The sequence below is a fragment of the Corylus avellana genome, chromosome ca9 (assembly GCF_901000735.1).
Source record: "Corylus avellana chromosome ca9, CavTom2PMs-1.0".
Lineage (NCBI taxonomy): Eukaryota > Viridiplantae > Streptophyta > Magnoliopsida > Fagales > Betulaceae > Corylus > Corylus avellana.
In genome coordinates this window covers 6226772-6246538 of record NC_081549.1, presented here as the reverse complement: position 1 = coordinate 6246538, position 19767 = coordinate 6226772, and the positions used below count along the sequence as shown (strand labels likewise).

Below are 19767 nucleotides of genomic sequence, written 5' to 3'. Positions count from 1 at the left end.
GTATTCAAGATTCCTCTTTTTCTTCTTCTATGTCTATTTTCGTTACAACTTCATGCTTCTGATTTATTATCCATGTTTTGTTAGAATGCTCTATTAGAGCATCTCCAAAAGAATAGTCAAATACACATAATAGTCAAATTTGACTATTATGTGTCTTTTCGTCTCCAAATAGGCAACTTAACGTTTTTTCCTCTAGTGTGAACAGTAAATAGTCTGATTAAGAGTAGCTCTAGCAACGATAGGTATTTTAACTACTCAAAATTCACCTTTTTGTATTTTATCTACTAGTTTTTCAATACAAACTCCAACAAACTATCTATTTAATTCTCTACTTTCTTTAAATATTATTTTTAACATTATTTTTATTTTTTTTAGCCACACCTTTTCTTCCCCTCTCTCTCTCTCTCTCTCACAATCCCTCTCCTCAACAATACCAACAGATTTACCATCTTCAACCCCATCCTCAACCCAGCAAACTACAACACCATCAACAAATTTACCGCCTTGATTGTCTCTCATGCTCTTTCGTCAACAAAGACAACCAAAATTTGAGCTTTACCCAATTCATATTTCGGGTTAAATTTTAAAGCTTTGGGGTTTTGGTGGTGTTTGGCATGATGGGTTGGAGATATAATGCAATATTAGGGTTGATTGGCACCGTTGTGTTCATATAGGTTGCCTTTGCAAAGATCACACAGGTTGGGGTGCACCACCACTCTCTTTTCTAGGACTGGCAAAATAGGTACCTGGCAAATAAACAGGTATTTGTTTATCCTATGCATGTAACTATTCTTTATGGCGCCTAGATGAACCTTATTATAAAAAAACATGCATAGGATAAATGGGTTATAAATAGGTCATATCAAGTACCTGTTTTGCCAGCCCTACTCTTTTCGGTTGAATTTGATGCTTGAGTTGTGATTTTTGTTGGGGTTTCTCTTTCTGCCATGGCTGTGTGGGTATGTAGTTTGCTGGGTTTTTGGATTTATGAGGTGAAGGGACTAATTGAGGATGATTTTGTTTGGGGTTTGGCTTTCGATTTTGGGAGGACCGAATTGGCAATGCTTCATTTAGCATTTTTGTTGCTGATTCAAGGTGTCAAGGAGGCATAGCGAGGACAAGGACACCATTGTTGTATGGACGGGGGAGAGAGAGAGAGAGGCAAAGGGAGAGAAAAAACAATAAACAAATTTTTCTAGTGTCTTCAGTAAATAGGCTAATTAGCATATTCACTGTAGCAAAATAGTTTAAAAAAAATAAAAATAAAAATAAAAATAAAAAGTTAAAAAGCCTAATCTGCTAGAGATGAAAAATGGCTCATAATAGTCAAATCTGACTATTAAGAGCCATTTGGCTATCTTCTTGGAGATGCTCTAACATATTCACTGTGCACATTATAAACTTTGTTTATTATTTTTTTCTCTCCCCACTTTATTTCTTTTACTCTCTCTCTCCTTCAATTTCATTCACACTCTTTCCCACACAAAATAATATTTAAATAAAATAAAGAGTAGGGTAGAGAATCTATTGGAGTGTATATGAAAAAATGAGTGGCTAAAGTAAAAATTTGAACTCTTTCAGTATCTATTTTGCCTATTTCTATCAAAGATACTCTTAGTTTTACACGGAGCCAATAGGCAATATGCACTCAATTGAACTTTTCCAATTCTATATTCTATTTTTGTTAATATTTTTCATAGGTGCTACATGCTTTCGTCTCAATCAAGAAACTCCTAGTCATCTTCAGAGACAAAAAATAAATAAAAAATAATTCTTTGACCAAATCTTTTTGCTAGAATAGTCCGGCATGGCGACCAAAACCTTGTTGTTGGCCTTGCTTGAATGGAACATGCTCTTATATAAGTGCATCTCATTTCTCATACCCATAAAATGTAGGACACCACAATCACTCATTCTTTGGACCCATCATTCTCATTGACGACCCTCATGGGCTTGTGCACACCTCCCATCCCCCTTCCCTCTAATCTCAAGCTAGGCTTCAGCTTTGATACCATATGTAACAACCCGTTTCAAGAGGTATGATACTGTCCACTTTGGACCGTATACCATATAGAGAGAGCATGCTCATTTATAATTACATCATCTTTCACACACTCAGGCAATGTGAGACGTTACATGAGCAGTTGACATTAAATGTCATCTGACCTACAACAAAGGGAAGGTTACCAAGACATTCCTTGTCCAAGCCGATGATCAACCTCCATGAATTCACTAAATGCCACCCAATCGAAGGAGAACATGTGGCAGATCTTTGTGAAAAAGGAATGGTCTTCAGTTGGAAGGAGCTGTAACGCCTCATGGAAATCAATTAACTGGTAATTGACTCCATGGTTCGCCTCCAATGTTGTCCCTCACAGAATAAGACTCAAGGATCGTAACTTTTCCTAAACGAGAGAATACAGCGGAAGACTTTCAATCATAAGAATAAAAAAGCAAGAACTAAATACCACAATCATAATAACCAGAGTAAAGATAAAACATCGTAGTATAAATAGATTCTCAAATGTACTAGTCAAAGATCGAACATTAAACATATATTACAACCCAAGATAATTGTCTGAAAAGAAGATAACAAAATCAACGCTTAAGCTTACGTAATACTAGCATGATAACAATCTCTATCATCTCCGCCCGTGTGGTTCCTCCGTCGTCTCACATGGACTTGAGCCAAACTAGGTTCATGTCCTCAAAAATGACCTGAATCATGTCCTTGGCCACCACCTGCTGGCTGTCCATATCCATCCTCCTCTAAGCTAGCTAAAGCGCTCAATTATACATAATAAAAGGGAAAAAAATAAAAGGACAAGTCTAAAGACTTAGTGAAAAAAAAAATGCATAGAGTATTTATATCATTTAGTAATGAACTCCGTTTAGTAAAGTATGCAGCATTTTAGACATGACAGTTTTTCATGAATGCAATATAGGTATAGTACATGCTATAATCATGTGAATCAATGATAGTTCAAATGTATAGTCTACCCTAGATATTACCCTTCTCAGTAGGGTTGGTGCTGTCCTGAGGGATCTGTAATACAATGTTCATGCCCTGACCATTGTATGCGACTGTCCACAACACTAGCAACCCGACCGAGTCTGACCTCTGGTGGCCCATACTATTAATGATGTACGTCCTGTAGTGACCCACACCTTAAAGCTGCACCGGTCACGAATTAACCATTAGATCAAAGGCTCATATTTCATATCCACACAAATATTTGACCATAGAGTTAACATGTATAGTAAGCCCATGGCCGTTATCCTGCATGTACCCGTGTATCATGCCATATGATGCAATTAGTCTTGTTCGTATTTTACATGCATGTTAGTACAAATCTCATCGTCTCATTATCTTGTTAGATAGCACATTTCACAAACGATAGAGTTCATAATGCAACAAAATGTATTTCATGAAAATTGTAAAATGCATATTTGGTACACAAAATAGTCGTGTAATGCGGGAAAAGTAATAGCTAGTATTATATGAGTTTGCACTCACCTAGGTCGTATAAGTACTTCAAAAATTCCTCCAATGGGTCTGAGTTCTCCAAATCTGTGGAAACCTAATATTAGTCCTAAGTTCAAGCTAAAACAAACCTAAAACATGAAACATGGGCTATGGAATGACTGGACAAAATGGCGTTCGTCCTTGAAATCGCTTCTAGGCGAGCGCTTGGGCTCGATGCCGAACGTTCGGCCAAAAAGATTCAGGTAGAACTTCATTTTGTCTAACGATCTCATAAGCAATTCAAACAAGTTCTAAGGCTACAAAAGGTCCTCTAGCACTTCCTATCCCAAAACAACATCTTCATGTAACAAGAATAAGTCTAACGGAAATGAAATGTTTATAACAAGATTAAGACCTATACTTCTAGATTTCTAACAATTAAGCTACTGTAAAACATAAGGCTAGTATAACATCTTAAGAAAACACTTCCTATCATGAGCGTTCGGCCAGAAAGTCAAAATTTTCAAAATGATCCTTCAGCTGTTCCTAGTGACCCAAAAGTCTAATTAACCCTCTAACCAAGCTATCTCAGCCTAGTTAATTATTTTGGCCACTACAGGAGCAGAGTTCAAAAGGGAAAGTAAGCACTTCACTTTTTTATTCGAAGCAGACACTAAATTAGAGCTTCTTCCCCCAAGGAAGAAGAGTTTTCCCAAGTTTCTTAATGACTTAAGCATCAGATGTGTCCCCCAACAACAAAATGATTCTCTCCAGTTCAACATGAACTGAAAAGTATCCAGTCCTTTATATCACAAAGGCAAAATTATCATTTCATATATTTTTGACAATTTTATCCTTGTGATATAAACGACCGAATACCTACCGTTCAAATCTGGTCCCCCCAGCCAACAAGCATCCACTCTTCTCAGTCGTAATCACAGGTTTTCCCACCAAGGAAGTAGGCTAGTAGCCATGTGGATTTCAATTTCATCACATTCGAATTCATAAATGCAATGGAACTCCAGAACTCGAAGAACTGGCCTTCAGAAGCTTTCCATCTCTAGGCTCTAGCTAGTTGACTCCTCGTTGACTGCCAGCAGTTGCCGGACCACCCTTCCCTTGCCTTCAGACTTGACATGTTTTCCTGCCCTCGGCCTTCAGACGGATGCTCTGGTTCTTCACTGCTAGCTTGTAAAATATCTCAGAAATTTAATTTCTAATGATGATTAAAGAATATCAAACACTTGAAATATTCAAAATTTTCACTTTGTCCCACAAATTCTCCATTATAAAGATGGCTTATCGCTGTTGTCCTATCGCTTTCCTTAGATTTTAGTTAGATTTGCAATGATTGCATGATAATTTCTTTTCTTTTTTTTAGCCGTTCCCTTTTTGTTAGGTGAATGTGGAGATCGATCACATGGCCACATGATGGAAAATTGAAGATAACGCGAACTTTCATCTTTTACTGATCATCACTTAACTCTGCCATTGATAATTGTGGTCATTATGGTAATTAAATGCTCTTAGAATATACGATCGATTGTAAATCATAGATTGTAACAACTGCATGGCATGCTGAGATCACTGGAGATAATTCCGTTTCAAGAATTAATTAATGTTCAGCGCATTAATTATCAAACCAACCTCTGCAAAATTGCTAATTATACACGTGTTGCATTAATTATCAAACCAACCTCTCCTGATATTTTTTTATCATTTTTTAAAAAAGTAAAAATGAAAGTGACTCTTATTTCTCTCACTTGATTTTTAAAATATAATATCTACCTAGAACTAAAAGGACAATAGGAAATTAAACACTAAGAAAGCCTCTAGCATATCCTTTTTTTTTTCTTTTGGTAACAAACATTACATTAAGAACAAGGGAACATTACAGCCCCTCAAGGGGGAAAGAAAAACAGAAGGAGGTTCTAAACCATTTAAAGTAGAAGAGAAAGGTGAGGGAGGAAGTAGGTGTGAATGCAGCCGGAGTGTACCCTTTTTCTTAACATGCGTAAGGAAATGGACAACGGTAAATGCTATATATATTATATTAGACATGGAGCTATAAGAGTAAAGGTATATATATGTATCTCGCAAAAGAAACAATGAAGGAAGCCACTGAGATAGCTAAAATCAAAGATTCGGCCAGTGACCAATAATTGTACCAATGCACCTATAAGCTACCATGTAGCTAGTTGAGACTGGGTTACTTTAAGTTCCTTGAACTGTCAATCTACTGATTGTACAAATTTTTATGGACCTATGTGTTTAGTTGTCACTATGACTAATAATAATAATAATAATAGTAATAATGATGATGATGATGGGACTATATATGTGTTTGTGAGAGTGAGAGAGAGATGTATAGAGATTTCTATTTAGTTTGAGTTCGACATTAAGTGCCACAGCCATCGTACGAATCTGAATTTGGTAGTTGTAAGTTAACGACGTTCACATGAATAATGTTCCCCACATTTACTTCAATCACTGGGAATTGGTCCACATATTCATACCAAGACGTTGACAGGAGAGAGCATGCACTTTGAATAATCTCTTGTGGTTTCTCCATCCCATTATCAACTTAATTAATGATTACAAAAAAGCAATTAAGAAATTCAACAAACTCTTGAGCAAATCTTAGTTGAAATTTGGAGAAAATTCAGTTTACCCCCCCTGAAGTTTCAGAGGTTTTTCAATTTTAATTCCAAAGTTCAAAAATTGGCAATCTATCCCTGAAATTTCAAAAATTGGCAATTTAAACTCTCCGTTTAATTTTTCCGTCAAAATGGACGGAAATCTATGAAATTACATCATTACCCTCAGGCTTTTTTAAAAAAATTTCCATCCAATTTAACAGAAAAATTAAACAAAATGTTTAAATTGCCAATTTTTGAAACTTCGAAGGGGTAAATTGCCAATTTTTAAACTTTGGGGTTAAAATTGAAAATTTTCTGAAACTTTAATTAGGGGGGGTAAACTGCATTTTTCCCTTGAAATTTATAATACTATCAAGTCCAGCTTACTCAAACCATGCAAAAGAGATTGTTTAGAGATCTTTTGCTAGCTATCTTCAAAATTTTCTCTTTTTTTTTTCCCTTTTTTTTTTAATATTTATATTTATTCTATCTTTATTGAGTCAAACAAATGATTTAAGAATCAAAACCCTACTCGGCATCATCATCATATCCAGCCTTTCAACACCGTTATCGATCACAGCCATGGCTTTCAATTCAGACCCGTCGCTCTCTCTCTCTCTCTCGAGATCTCTAAATGAAGATGAATAAGAGAGAAAGCATCTTGACCATTTCTCCTTCTGGGTTCTTTTGTTAAACTCTTCTCTTGTCTTCTGTACGTGCAAATTAACTCAAGAGGCTCAACTCAACCCACCTTGATCGTGATTAGGCACATCGACAAGAGAATCTTTTCGTCCATGACTAAATATTATCATTGCCGCACGTACCATCATCTCCCTTTATTAAAGTATATATATACATACACAATCAAACATATATTCTTCTCACTTTTCCTTCTGACCAATTTTCACCGTCTAGGACGAAGCCTTTTCCTCCAGGTATACAAGAATTTACTTTCCCCTCCGCTTAAAATTTGTAACGTAAAAAACCCGCCACTTGTCATTTTTATCATATCTGCATTCTCTATGGTACTTGTTTGAGCAACCGCACATGTGGCTGAGAGAGAGAGAAAGAGAGAGAGAGCGAGCACTTGGTCGTTGGTAGGGCATAGTACTTGGCTTAATTGATCGATGTCCAGAGCTCTCTCTCTCTCTCTCTCTCTCTCTCTCTCTGTGGTGGTCCAAAATATACATAAACTTTCTTGACTTTTCCTTCAATGTTTAGTAGGGTACGGGGCAGAGGATGATGGGAAAGCTATGCAAAAAAAACAAAAAAACAAAAGATAAAATAAAAAATAAATAAAGGAAATGCGAAGCTAATAAAGTACAGGATCATAACTAGGTATAGAAACCCAACATCATAATTTTGTTTCTCATAATAGCAGTTTTCAGGTTTGGGAAAACAAGTTTCTGCAGATGCCCACCCCCACACACGCAGCTGTTGTCATAAAAAAGGTTGGTACAAATTGGAGCCAAGTGTCAAGTTGTAAAACCTCAACTGCCATCTTGTCATGCCATCTGATCACTACCTTAATTAGAACCACTTCAATCACATGATGTCAAGGAGGGAGGGAGAGAGGGGGGGGTCCTTGATACTGATGTCGTTTGGTTTGGTTGCCCAATTCCATCATTGTAAACTTTTCTAGCTATAGCTAGCTAGGCATCTGGGGATACCCTATTTCCAGCCCCATTTGATTGGAATCTCTACCTAATTACCCAACCTATATATCCACAATAGGTGCATAGAGAAAATATATATATATATATATATATACTGGAAATAATTTCTGTTTAAGGCAAAGAGTGAAATCAGTACTCACAACTGATCAAAATATATACATATATTCACCAGCTGGAATTCAACCAATTCTGGCTATAAATGATTTATGTAGTACTCAATTATTGGGTTCGGTCACTTTCGGATGTATAGATTAAACCATTGGATCTATTTAAGTGCACCATCAAGGGTCATTAGCGCCCTACAGCCCAATGTCACACGGGAGTGTTCTTTCGTACTAGTGTATATATACTCAAGCTTTTTTAATAGCTTAAAGCTTGTTGAGCCTTATAAATTAATGTCAGCTTCACTTTCTCTCTTTTTAATGTGAGACTTTTTTCATTCAATGCTCTTTAAAATCTTTCATTTTAAAAGATTTCCAATATACAAAATAATATTTAATAACTATTAATTTTGAAAATATTTCTACATCGAACATATTCAAATTGTAATACAGTTGTTGTATTTTTTTAGCTAGACTTTCTTTTTGACGCACAGAATTTACACATACAAACTTCAACGGTTTGAGAGCGAACGGGCTTCAAATCCAAATATGGAAGTCCACGTGAGCCATATTTACAAAAAAAGAAGTCCACGTGTGCCATATTTCAGAGCAAAATCATGAGGAAGAGACCCAATATATATATATATATATATAGAGAGAGAGAGAGAGAGAGAGAGGGGAGAGAGAGAGGTCTCTGCATGCGTTTATAAATAGAAATGGGCTGGGGTTTGGAGCAACGCTAGCTCAAACTTAAGCCTGAACATAAAGTGGGCTATATCCGGGCGGGCTCAATGTCAATGAAATCTTAGTGATTAGATCTTGTGCACAAATTTAGACTATTTAGCATTAATGTATTACACAGACAAAGTTTTCTTTTTAATTGGGTTAATCACCGCCCCCTATAGGCGAATTTCAGCCTTACCCTGCCACTGTATCTGCTTCTAGCCGGTGCGGCTTTCACTATCCGGGCACTCATCCACATCGAGCGAAATCCCCTTTATCAGTATCAGTGTAACACCCGCGACAAATAAAAACTAAAGGAAATTAAGAATTTGAAGAAAGTGAAATAAAATAATAAATTAAGTAAATATTTCGACGTTGTACAGAACTAGGAACATCCTGAATTTGAACTAGGAGCTTAAAATGAAACCCAGGAGGAAAGAGGTAATAACAAGTAGGGCAAAGAAAACAAACATTTCTTAAAAATGGCAAGAAATAACTGTTAAAAAGTAAGGGTGTCAATCCGATCGATAATAACTGGCCAGCAACCGGTAGCCGGTAACCAGGAGGAAAGAGGTATATGTATATAAGGGGTTATTCATTATTGTAAGGGGTTATTTTCTTTGGTTGTTGGTTTGTATGCATACTTGTTTTTTTTTTTTTCTTTGGGTTTTTAGGGCACTTTTAAAATGTATTATGAAAGCAAAGAACAATCATAACTAAGTCTAGTTTATTGGGCTAAAAAAAACATAATTATTTTTTTAAAGGGCCAAAAATGCATAAGTTAAGCTTAAAAAATAGGCCCAAAATGAACAATTTTTTGAAAACCCGGTTACCAGTTGAGATAACCGGTTACCTGGTTATGTATCAACCGGTTACCGGCCAGTTATTACATAACCAGGTAACCGGTAGCCGGTTACCGGTTCTGGTTTTCTAAATTTAATAACCGAATACCCCGATTACGGTTACCAGTTTTAGCCAATAACCGGTAACAGGGATTGGGTTGACACTCATATCGAATAAGGGAAAACAATAAATTTTGGTCAGCACTCATCGAGCAATTTTGATATCTATAGCAAAAGTTATGTCTAATTTAATATTATATGCGCAATGTTGCTCCAATTATGTGTTAAATTATTTAGGGATTGAATTCTAAGTTAGAACTTTAAAATTTCCTACCAAAATGTCTCATTCCAACAAGACATAGTGTCACGTGTCGATTAGTGGCAAGCACGGGAAAACAAACAGTCGAGATTAAATTTTAGATGAGCGGGTTCAAGCTGAGAAAAGTGTCATTCGAACGGCAAAGCGCGCATCTCCATGTATTAGCACAAGATCGAATAATCAATGAAGATGGATGGTTAGAATATCATCATGTGCAGAAGAGAATGATTAGATGTTCATTTAGCACAGCTGAATTGCAAAGTTGCCAGGATAGCTCAGTGTTCTATTCAGTCTTTATTACGTGGTGGAAACCCCTATCGTAACTGCATTTTAAAGGCTGATTAGTGCAGCGAGATTCAGTTAATTTCATTCCAATGTTTATAGATTGTTAATCTTCTTCAAGGAACCAAATGATCTTTCTTGTGAGGCTTGGCTTTAACCCAACATCTTGAGATTAATACAGCATGTTTTTGACCATCTATCAATTGTTGGAAAAGCAAGTGATGACATGATTCATAATTTTGTCATTTTAATATATAATTTAATGAAATATAATGAATTAAGAAGAAAAAAATTAAATATCTTTTAGATGTGATAAATGTTACGATGATAAAAATAATGGTTAAGATAAAAAGCGTTAGGAATAAGTAGTAGTATTAGCTCAAGGTTTCACAATACATTCAATACTGCTCAGGAAAAGGAAAAAATCAAAGCAGCAAAGTACAGAAGACTAATAAGCAAATTCAGTGTGAGAACAAGGACGTATTGCACAGTGGGCATGTGGGAAAAGAACCAAGCTAGTGTCATTGAGGTTGTGATGGGTGAAGTGTTATCAAATTGTACAGGTCGATTTGCATGTAGCACAAGATGAAGGGAGATAGCTGTTAAGTTTGACGCCCTTCCACTCTTTCACCATACTAGTTTCTCTTTTGCTTTGGGAGAGAGAGAGAGAAGCCACATTTGTCAGTTGTAGCTTATCATATTTCATAAAGTTCACATATTCCACGCGTTCTTACCAAGAGAGTTCTTGGAAACTTTAGCAGCACATACGCATTTTGCTAACAATGACCAGCAATTCCAATCTCCAACAATAAGTAGCTGGTCAGAAACTTCAAGCAGCAATGGATGAGTTCATCTCACTGAGAATCCGGTAATATTTATTGTGATCAGAAGTGTTTTGGAAGCCAGGAATAAAATCCGAAAAGAACCTTAGAACTGCAGCTAGATGTTGAGAGTCGTTGGAAGCAAATGCTGCTTCGAGAAACAATGAAGGCCGGATAGAATTAACCTGAAAATTTTACTCATTTGTTAAAATCCCCTACATCAATCAAGCCAAACCACCAACTAAAAACAAATGTATCCTCCTTTTTGGCATTCAAAAGGAAAACCCAAACCATCAAATAAACAGATAGCAAATCCCAAAGATTTTAGGAAAACACAGCAAGATGCAAACAAGGGAGAGCTTTAGGCATTAATTAGTTCTCCACATTAATAAATAGACTCTTAAAAGAATTTCAGCAAGAGCCTGATAAATAACAAAAGACAAAACCAGCTATTGAGAAAACAAGACAAATTGAAAACATGAAGCAATACTCTAATTTTTTTTTTTTTTTTTTTTTTTTTTTTTATGAAATTGGCAAAGTAGAATTACCTTGCACTTCCGTGCATAACGTAAAGCTTCAAGATAATAACCGTCTTGCACCAAAAACAACACATAGTCTTGATGTAAAGAAAGCTGCCTTAGCATATCCAGACCCAGCTTCCTTGTTTGGATATTCTGACGGCCGGACTCCAGGAGTTGCAACGCAACTTCTTTAGAAGGTTCGACGATCTGTGAGAAAACAGCTTTCTCTGTTCAAATCACACATAAACAAAGCATAAACAGCCTTCATTACTTTCCAACCACACACACACATATAGAAGGCAACAACTAGGAAACCTTGTTTATGACAAACAGTCCAAGTTCTGCATATCTCTCGTTGCGCGCTAGCTGTTGTATGGTCAAAACATAGATATTTGAATGTACTTTAACCTTCTCTGAATTAGCACTGCAAAAGCAAATACAGATAACAATTCATGTGACAAAAACAGAAAATAATAGGTATTGCTTATACATGCGTGCGTGCACACACGTCGAAAACATGCTTAGTGATATCTTCAGATCATCATTTTTAAATACTGACCCAGCCAAAGTGACCTAATAATTTAGAGACCACTCTAAATCCAGGCATTGTACTACATTTCCTTGCTCGTCAGATTTAAGCAAGGCAGCATATAATAGCTTGATTACATTTTCAACCAGGTACAGAAAGGAATCAGAACCTTTCTGCCATACATTCTGTACTTTAGAAATATTAAACTACCAAAATCACATTTTTATCAGTTATTTCATGGAAATCAGCAAACTAAGTACTTATTCATGGGAATTCTTATCAAACTTATTATACGCATTTGTACAATTTGGGCATGGATGAGGACATCATAATTCAGTTGACTGGCCCACAACAAACTACCAGACAAAAGCATCAGGCCTAACAAGACCATGATCAACTAACTCAAGGTAAAATCCTGAGTTCTTCAAAACCACATTGACCACATTAATGGCTACAGAAACATAACAATAAGTAATTTCAGTAGTAGTTATGGAGAGCTCAGACTTTAACTGTTCCAGAAAGACTTTGCTTGCAGAGCCCAGAATCACTTTCAAGTTCATAGAATACAACATACCTGCGAAGGAACTCAACAATGATGGCAACCAAGTATGAAGGGTCTCCCACCATCTCCTCCTCAACAGGAGCAAACACAAAGCTGTACATCTCATCAGGTGAAATTGCTGGCGAAGTAAGTTGAGCCTCCTGCTGCTCAGAAACGTTAGCATTCAATGGGTTGTTACCTTGTACAAGAAGATGATGTTGTAAAGACGATGGCTGAACTTCAGTACTGGAAATTTCAGCACCCATTGACTTTTCTCTGTCCACTTTACTATCAATAAATTGAAGGTCACTTGAATTGGTCTTTGGTGGTTCAGAGCTGTCTTTCTCCTCAGAGTCTAAAGCCGAAAAAGTTGAAGATCTATTAAAATAGTCACCGTCCACTCCAGCAGCAGATTCAAGTTTAACAGCTTTCCCTAGTGCACCTACTCTAGTGGCAGATACATCAGCCCCAGAGTCGGGACTAGTGACATGCGGCACGCTAGAAGGTAATGCCTTCTCAGATTTTATTCCCTTAAAATAGCTACCCGATTTGATAGAGTGGGCGTAAGAGGTAACTAAAACATCCATTGCCCTGGCAACCATAGCCACGGGCCTCCGTTCAAGAATAACAGTGCGTGCTATTGCCAAGCACAATTGTTTAGCCTGAAAAGCAGAAGTAGACCAGAATCACAACTTGCTTATTCAACAAGTAATTTCAAGTAGAGAAGAAAAAAGAAATACCACAAGGAAATGAGGCCATTTCAAGCCATCTTGAAAACCATTAGAATACTTCTACAACTCCAGAGACAGTAACAAAAGTTTTATGTATATTTGTAAATCATTCTCATTAAAAACATAAAGGGGGAAGTATACAAGAGAGACCCCCTATATTAAGGAGGAAAAAAAAAAAGAAACAAAAATCCAAAAATTTAAAAAAAAACTAGAAAAATGCGGACTATTATACGCTGCTATCTATGTATATAAAGAGACTTGAAGATGACATTCTTTAGCTATTATTCCACTGAAATCTCACGATCTTCAAAGCACCTAACATTCCGCTCTCTCCATATACAGCACATTAAGCAAAAAGGTACCATCTCCAAGCTTCTAAAATGTTACGACTTCCCAATTGACATTTCCAACATGTCAACAACTCTATTACCCTCCCTCCTAAACATGACCATTCTACACCAAAGAGACGGAAAATCGAAGCCCACAATTCTATTGCCACTTCACAATGAAGAAGAAGATGATATATAGACTCCAAACTAAAGTTTATGTTTTATTATTTTCATAGTGATCACCATATTTTAGTTGGGCAATTGCCTTCATTTGTAATGATAGATATAAGTTGATAGTCATGCAAGAAGGAATGAATTAATTACTACCTGGTGTATATATGACCCATAAAGAATCAGGTAAATGTTGGGTATAAACAGTTACATAAAGAGTACTACTACCTTATTGGCTTCCAACTTTCGGCGCTGCAAGAATTCTAGTACTGATGGCATTTCTGAGCTACTGGCAGAAATTGCCTGCAAGAAAAAAAAAAACATTAGACACTGATTGCAAGAAGAATATCTAAATATCAATAAATGATGCCAAAAAAAGAATTGAACTTGCCTCCAAATCTAAATGAATCTTCCATAGAAACTTGTTAGCAACATCGCATACAAGGTCAGGAACAAGAAAAATCCAGTCATCTCCGTAGATGACTGCTTCACTGTCACTTACAACATTACCCTCTGAACTTTCACTCTCTTCCCTGCTAGACCGAGAAGTAGAAGTACTAAATCTGCGGAAACCCCTCAACAATAGAGGAAGTGGGGCAGATATGGGTGCCCGAGAATCTGCAAATATGTCATATAGTATGACGACCTTTGCATCAACTTGGTGAACAAGCAGTACATTATCAACCACACTCACAGCAATCCTGCTTGAATAAATGGGCAAAGAACCCTGCAGATAATCAACATCAATATGTAAATAAAGTACAATCTAAGAGTAATGTCAAATTACTGCAATCATTTGTGATCCGGAACGAATATGTAAGTTAAAATAACTGCTCCAAAATAGTATATAAAAAAATAGAAGAAAACAGTGTCAGCCATCAACATGTACAAAATGCACATCAAAGCAGCATCCAAGCCACATATAGAGCTCTCTTCTCCTTCAATATTCCAGTTGTTATGCTTCATTAAAACACACCAAAAACATAAAGGGACCTCTCATTAGAGAAAAAGGGCAATGCTCTCTGCTTCCCTTTATACTTTTGTGGGATTTGAAGAAAAAGAGGATTATGAGAAAGATTGTTACCCAGCACATATAGGAAGAGAGGAAGAAGTGAGAATCTGTTGAGATATTTTCCATCCTCCGTGTGGGTGTTTGTGTGTGTGTGTGTGTGTGTGTGTGTGTGTGTGAGAGAGAGAGAGAGAGAGAGATTTGTTACTTGACTTTGAGACTTAATCATTCTCAGTTACAAGGGAATATTGTGTCCTTTTGCTACACCAATTTAGGAACCCCTTCTTGCTAGGAAGAAAACGTCACCCCAAGGAATTTTAAAATTAACTAGACACTAAATTGAAAATGCTTAAAATTAAATACTTTTCAATTCGACATTATTATTTATGTAAAAGTAATTTCTTAAGGTGGGGAGCAGTTGTTATCTATTTAATTTCACCTTATTGAGATCAGGTTGGAGGTTATTTATTAACTAAAGATATCTAACCACAAAAAGAGTTTACTCAATAAAATAGTACAGATTTGAATGTAATCCCGACAGTAAAGGTGCTGGCGCTATTAATATCAGAAATAATGCCATCATTTAGCCCTGCCTAGCCGTGCTAGTTAAGCATATGAAAGCCAAGCTTCTTGCCTTCTCCCATGGTAAGAGGAAATGATATTCTCACTATTTGTTGCAAAATTAGACATAAAATCAAAAGCATGGAGATTGTTTTGTAAGTGCATATTTATCTACTGCTGCAAGTTTCATTCACATTGCAAAATTTCCGAAATTTAAAAAAAAAAAAAAAAAAAAAAAAGGCTCGTTTGGTATGCAGAATAGTCCGCTAGAATGAAATGGCTATTGGAATAGCCATTCCTTTGTTTTGTTGCACACTAAGCCTTGCAATAGACAATGCTTTCCAAAAAAGACCCCACAATATTTTTACTTTTTTTCAAACCCTTTAAAATAAAAAATTTAAAAACAATTTTTTTGTTTTCTTCAAATTTCTTTGAGAAAAAGGATTTATCTAAAAGAACAAGTTCAAATATCCAACTAGATTAAAAAATAAAATAAAATTAAAAAAACTCAAGCAATTTGTTCCCTTCTTTTCTCACCAAAAGCTAACCATTGTACATAAGTGTTTTTGTTTCTATGAGTATCTTCCCATCGAGGGGGCTTTTCAAGGTTTGGGCATTGGGAATCAAACATAGACCTGTTCAATCCCCAGACGATCATGGACTTGGACTTCTCGACAGGTGGGCTCGCATGAAGGTCCAAGTCTGACTCAGACTTCGCATTCGCCTTCAACAACAACAATTTCTTCAATCGGGTCCTGAGGATCGAGATAATCTCCGATTTGTTGGAGACCAAATCAAACGGTAAGGGTGGCACAACATCGTTGTTTGGGCCAGCAATAGGAAGAGACGGAGGGAGGAGAATAAGAAAGAGACTGGTACAAGAGTTTGTGTTTGTGTTGTGAATTGATTGTTGAATGCAACTCAGTTCTATATGGTTTCCGAGAAAATGAAGAATTCTAAAGAAAAGTTTTGGGCTTTCCATTTTCAGTTGTTTGGGGTTCGAAGCATTGATGAAATTATGTTTAAAAAAAATTATTAAAAATATAATAATCTAAGTTTTTTTCATTCAAGTTTTTTTTTATATAAAAAAAATGTGGGTATTTTAGTAACTTTGGTTCAATTTCAGAGATAACATGTGTTGTCACCAAATTAAGGAATATGAATAGCTATTACATTCCACCTTCTTTAATTCCTAATAATAGCTATTCATTTTCTTAATGGAATAGTCATTCCACGTATCGAACGTGCCCTTAAAGAAATCAAATCACAGAATTGGCAAGGAATCTACCAAAATGATATACAGACCCTCCACCAGCACCTTCTTGCCTAGGTTTATCAAGCACGGAACTGCAAAGTGAATCTAGAAAAAAGATTTGTGTGTATTATTTGTAATGAGTCCTGAAGATTTAGACAAGAAGATGTGGCAAGTGATAGATACATAACTTGAGCTTTTTTGATAAAGTGACCCATAACATTTGAACTTTATGATTCATTGAAAAAATTAAATAAAAATGAAATAGTACATTGGCATTGTTCATCACCTGAATGATTAGCATTACATAAGACCCTCATGTATATTCATCCTTATCATTTAGAAACTGTAACAAAGCATGTCTATTTATATTATAATCAACACTCTAAATTTTGTTTCAAAACTATATATGTAATATTATACGATTTTGTGCACTAAAGGCATGCAAATTATTTGAACTAATCCTGCCAGTCTGCCACCAATGGCTTGAAAATTCAATTCATAAAAGTCAAAGGATTGGGGGGGGGGGAAGGAAATAGAAAGAAAGAAATTTGGGCAACACCTACCTGCTGTACAACAGCATCGCGGTAAAACCTATACAAATGGAGGAGCATCGCAACTCTATCAACTTGCAAGCAATATATTCTACCATACCTGTGAAAGGAGAAAAAGACTAAATCTTTGATTTTGAGAAACAGTTTAAATATATTAGCAACAGAAAATGAACAATAGGGACCTACGCAGTGACAATGTAGACATCTTCGGCAGCTAGGACAGGCTTACTGTTAGCCTCAGATTTAGCCATTGCCATATCGAACCTTGGCAAGCGAATAATGCCTGCAGATGAAAGCTAAGCAAAAGAAATAGTAGCTGTGTCAGACTATAGGAGATGCTCAAGGATAGCCAAGCAGCTCTTATCAGTAGCCATGTTAAACAACATATTTACATCAAGAAACACAGCAGAAACTGCATTCTATGTGTCTTGAGAAGAAGTAATGAAACTTTCTGTTCTAGACTCAACCACACATTGCTTTTCAAGGAAAATAACCAAACAGATGGAGATATTCATTGACAATGAGACTTGCATGCAGATAATCGCACCAACTAAATATAGAAAATTGTAAATGGTCTAATCACTACTGTATTTTGATTTTAAAATGTTAAAAATGGTAGCTCATATTCTGAATGAGGAAGTAACACCGGTTTCTAGTACAAAGGCCCCAAGAGACCCGTTGCAGCCTAATTTCATTTAATTGCGCATATCCCAAAGACTTTACAAGAAGCATCATTACCCACTAGAACAAAACCACAATTTTGCTGATGTGTAGGTGTCAAACCAATCCCTTTAAGGGGATGTGATAGGAGCATGCAGAATCCAGAATTTAGGAGTCTGTGAAGTCATCAGGACCTGATGAGAAAGAAAGCATGAAGCCATAACCGCCATCTGAATCTTCATCCACTACATTCACTGAGTTTGAGGATCCCCCTTTCCTCCTCCTTACCCTTTTTCCCCTTCAGACAACTCCGCTTCAGATGCCCCTTTTCCTAACATTCATAGCACTTTATATCCTTTTTCCTTGACTTCGATCAGTTATTCCTTTTATCCGACCTATCATTTTCTGTCCTCCTTCCATGATTCCGATTACCCTTTGCTACAAGCCCTTCACCAGAACCCTCAGCTATACTTTGTTTCCTCTGATTGCATGCCAATAGGATTGCCGTAAATTCCTCTGTTTCCAGAGTTTCCTTCCCCCCAAAGCAGGGTTGTAACTGGATGCGGTAGGAGGTCAGAAGGGAGGTTAGAAGCATCAATGTCTTTTCTTTTTCATCGAACTTTACATCAATCGTCTATAGATCATTGATAATTTGGTTAAACATATTGATGTGTTGAGTCAAATCTATACCTTAACCATCTTAAGCTCGTATAGTTTTTACTTCGGATAAAGCTTGTTTGTAAGTGACATTAACATGAACTAAATGTTTTGTTTATAAGTTCTTGCTAATAGGATGAAGATGGTTGTGGCAAGGGTGATATCAAAGCCTCAAAATGCTTTCGTGAAGGGTAGGCAAATTACGGATTCGGTTCTTATTGCAAGTGAATGTCTTGATAGCCGGATCAACTCGGGGGAAACAGGGCTGCTTTGTAAGCTGGATATGGAGAAGGCCTATGATCACATAAACTGGGAGTTTTTATTATATCTTCTTAGGAGATGTGGCTTCGGCGAAAAATGGTGTTCTTGGATTGAGCGTTGTGTTTCAACTGCTCGTTTTTCGGTGTTAATCAATGGCACTCCGTCCAGTTTCTTCAGAAGCTCACGAGGGGTGAGGCAGGGGGATCCCTTATCTCCATTCTTGTTTGTCATAATTATGGAGGCGTTTAGTAGGATGATTGGTGCGGCCATCGATAATGGTTTTATTTCGGGTTTCTCAGTGGGAGATAACTTGTCTGAGAGGATCACCATCTCTCACCTTTTATTTGCAGATGATACGCTGGTCTTCTGTGGGGCGAATATTAATCAAATCCGCTCCATTAAAGCATTACTTATTTGCTTTGAAGCCGTTTCTGGTCTAAAGGTAAATATGGTTAAATCAGCTTTGATACCGGTAGGGGATGTGGAAAATGTGGGAGAATTGGCTGGGATTTTGGGCTGTGGTTTAGCTTCTCTACCTTTGAAGTACTTGGGTCTCCCACTGGGCGCTAGCTTCAAGGCCAAAAACATTTGGAATGATACCTTGGAAAAGGTTGAGCGTAGGTTGGCGAGCTGGAAAAGGTTGTATCTATCCAAGGGAGGAAGGGTCACTTTGATCAAGAGCACTCTCTCTAATCTTCCCACTTATTTGTTATCCCTCTTTCCATTGCCTGCTTCTGCGGCCAAGCGAATAGAGAAGCTCCAACGTGATTTTCTTTGGGGTGGCTTAAACGAAGAATTCAAGTACCACTTGGTTAGTTGGGAAAAGGTATGCTCTCCTATCAACAAAGGTGGCTTAGGGATCAGGAAGTTGAGAGTCTTCAATCAAGCCTTATTAGGAAAGTGGCTATGGCGTTATACGCACGAGAGAGAGGCTTGGTGGAGAATTGTGGTAGATGCAAAGTTTGGTTCAGCATGGGGTGGATGGCACTCTATTGACAACACTGGTCCTCATGGGGTGGGTCTTTGGAGGCATATTAGAAGAGGGTGGCGAGTGTTTTCTAAATATATCAAATTTGACCCAGGAGACGGATCACAAATCAGATTTTGGGATGATGTTTGGTG

The 19767-nt window shown here is 36.9% G+C and overlaps 1 protein-coding gene across 2 annotated transcripts; it reads right to left on the bottom strand.

Annotated features, from left to right (window-relative positions):
• Positions 1–10402: 10402 nt before the first annotated feature.
• Positions 10403–17363, bottom strand: LOC132161895 (uncharacterized; the record flags this gene model as incomplete). Of its 2 annotated transcripts, XM_059572113.1 has the most annotated exon segments (8): positions 10403–11054; positions 11418–11597; positions 11706–11814; positions 12494–13122; positions 13920–13994; positions 14083–14418; positions 17080–17167; positions 17254–17363. In XM_059572113.1, coding segments are annotated over 8 exon segments (1704 nt in total), but the record flags the coding sequence as incomplete, so codon positions are not given.
• Between the last annotated feature and the right edge of the window lie 2404 nt (positions 17364–19767).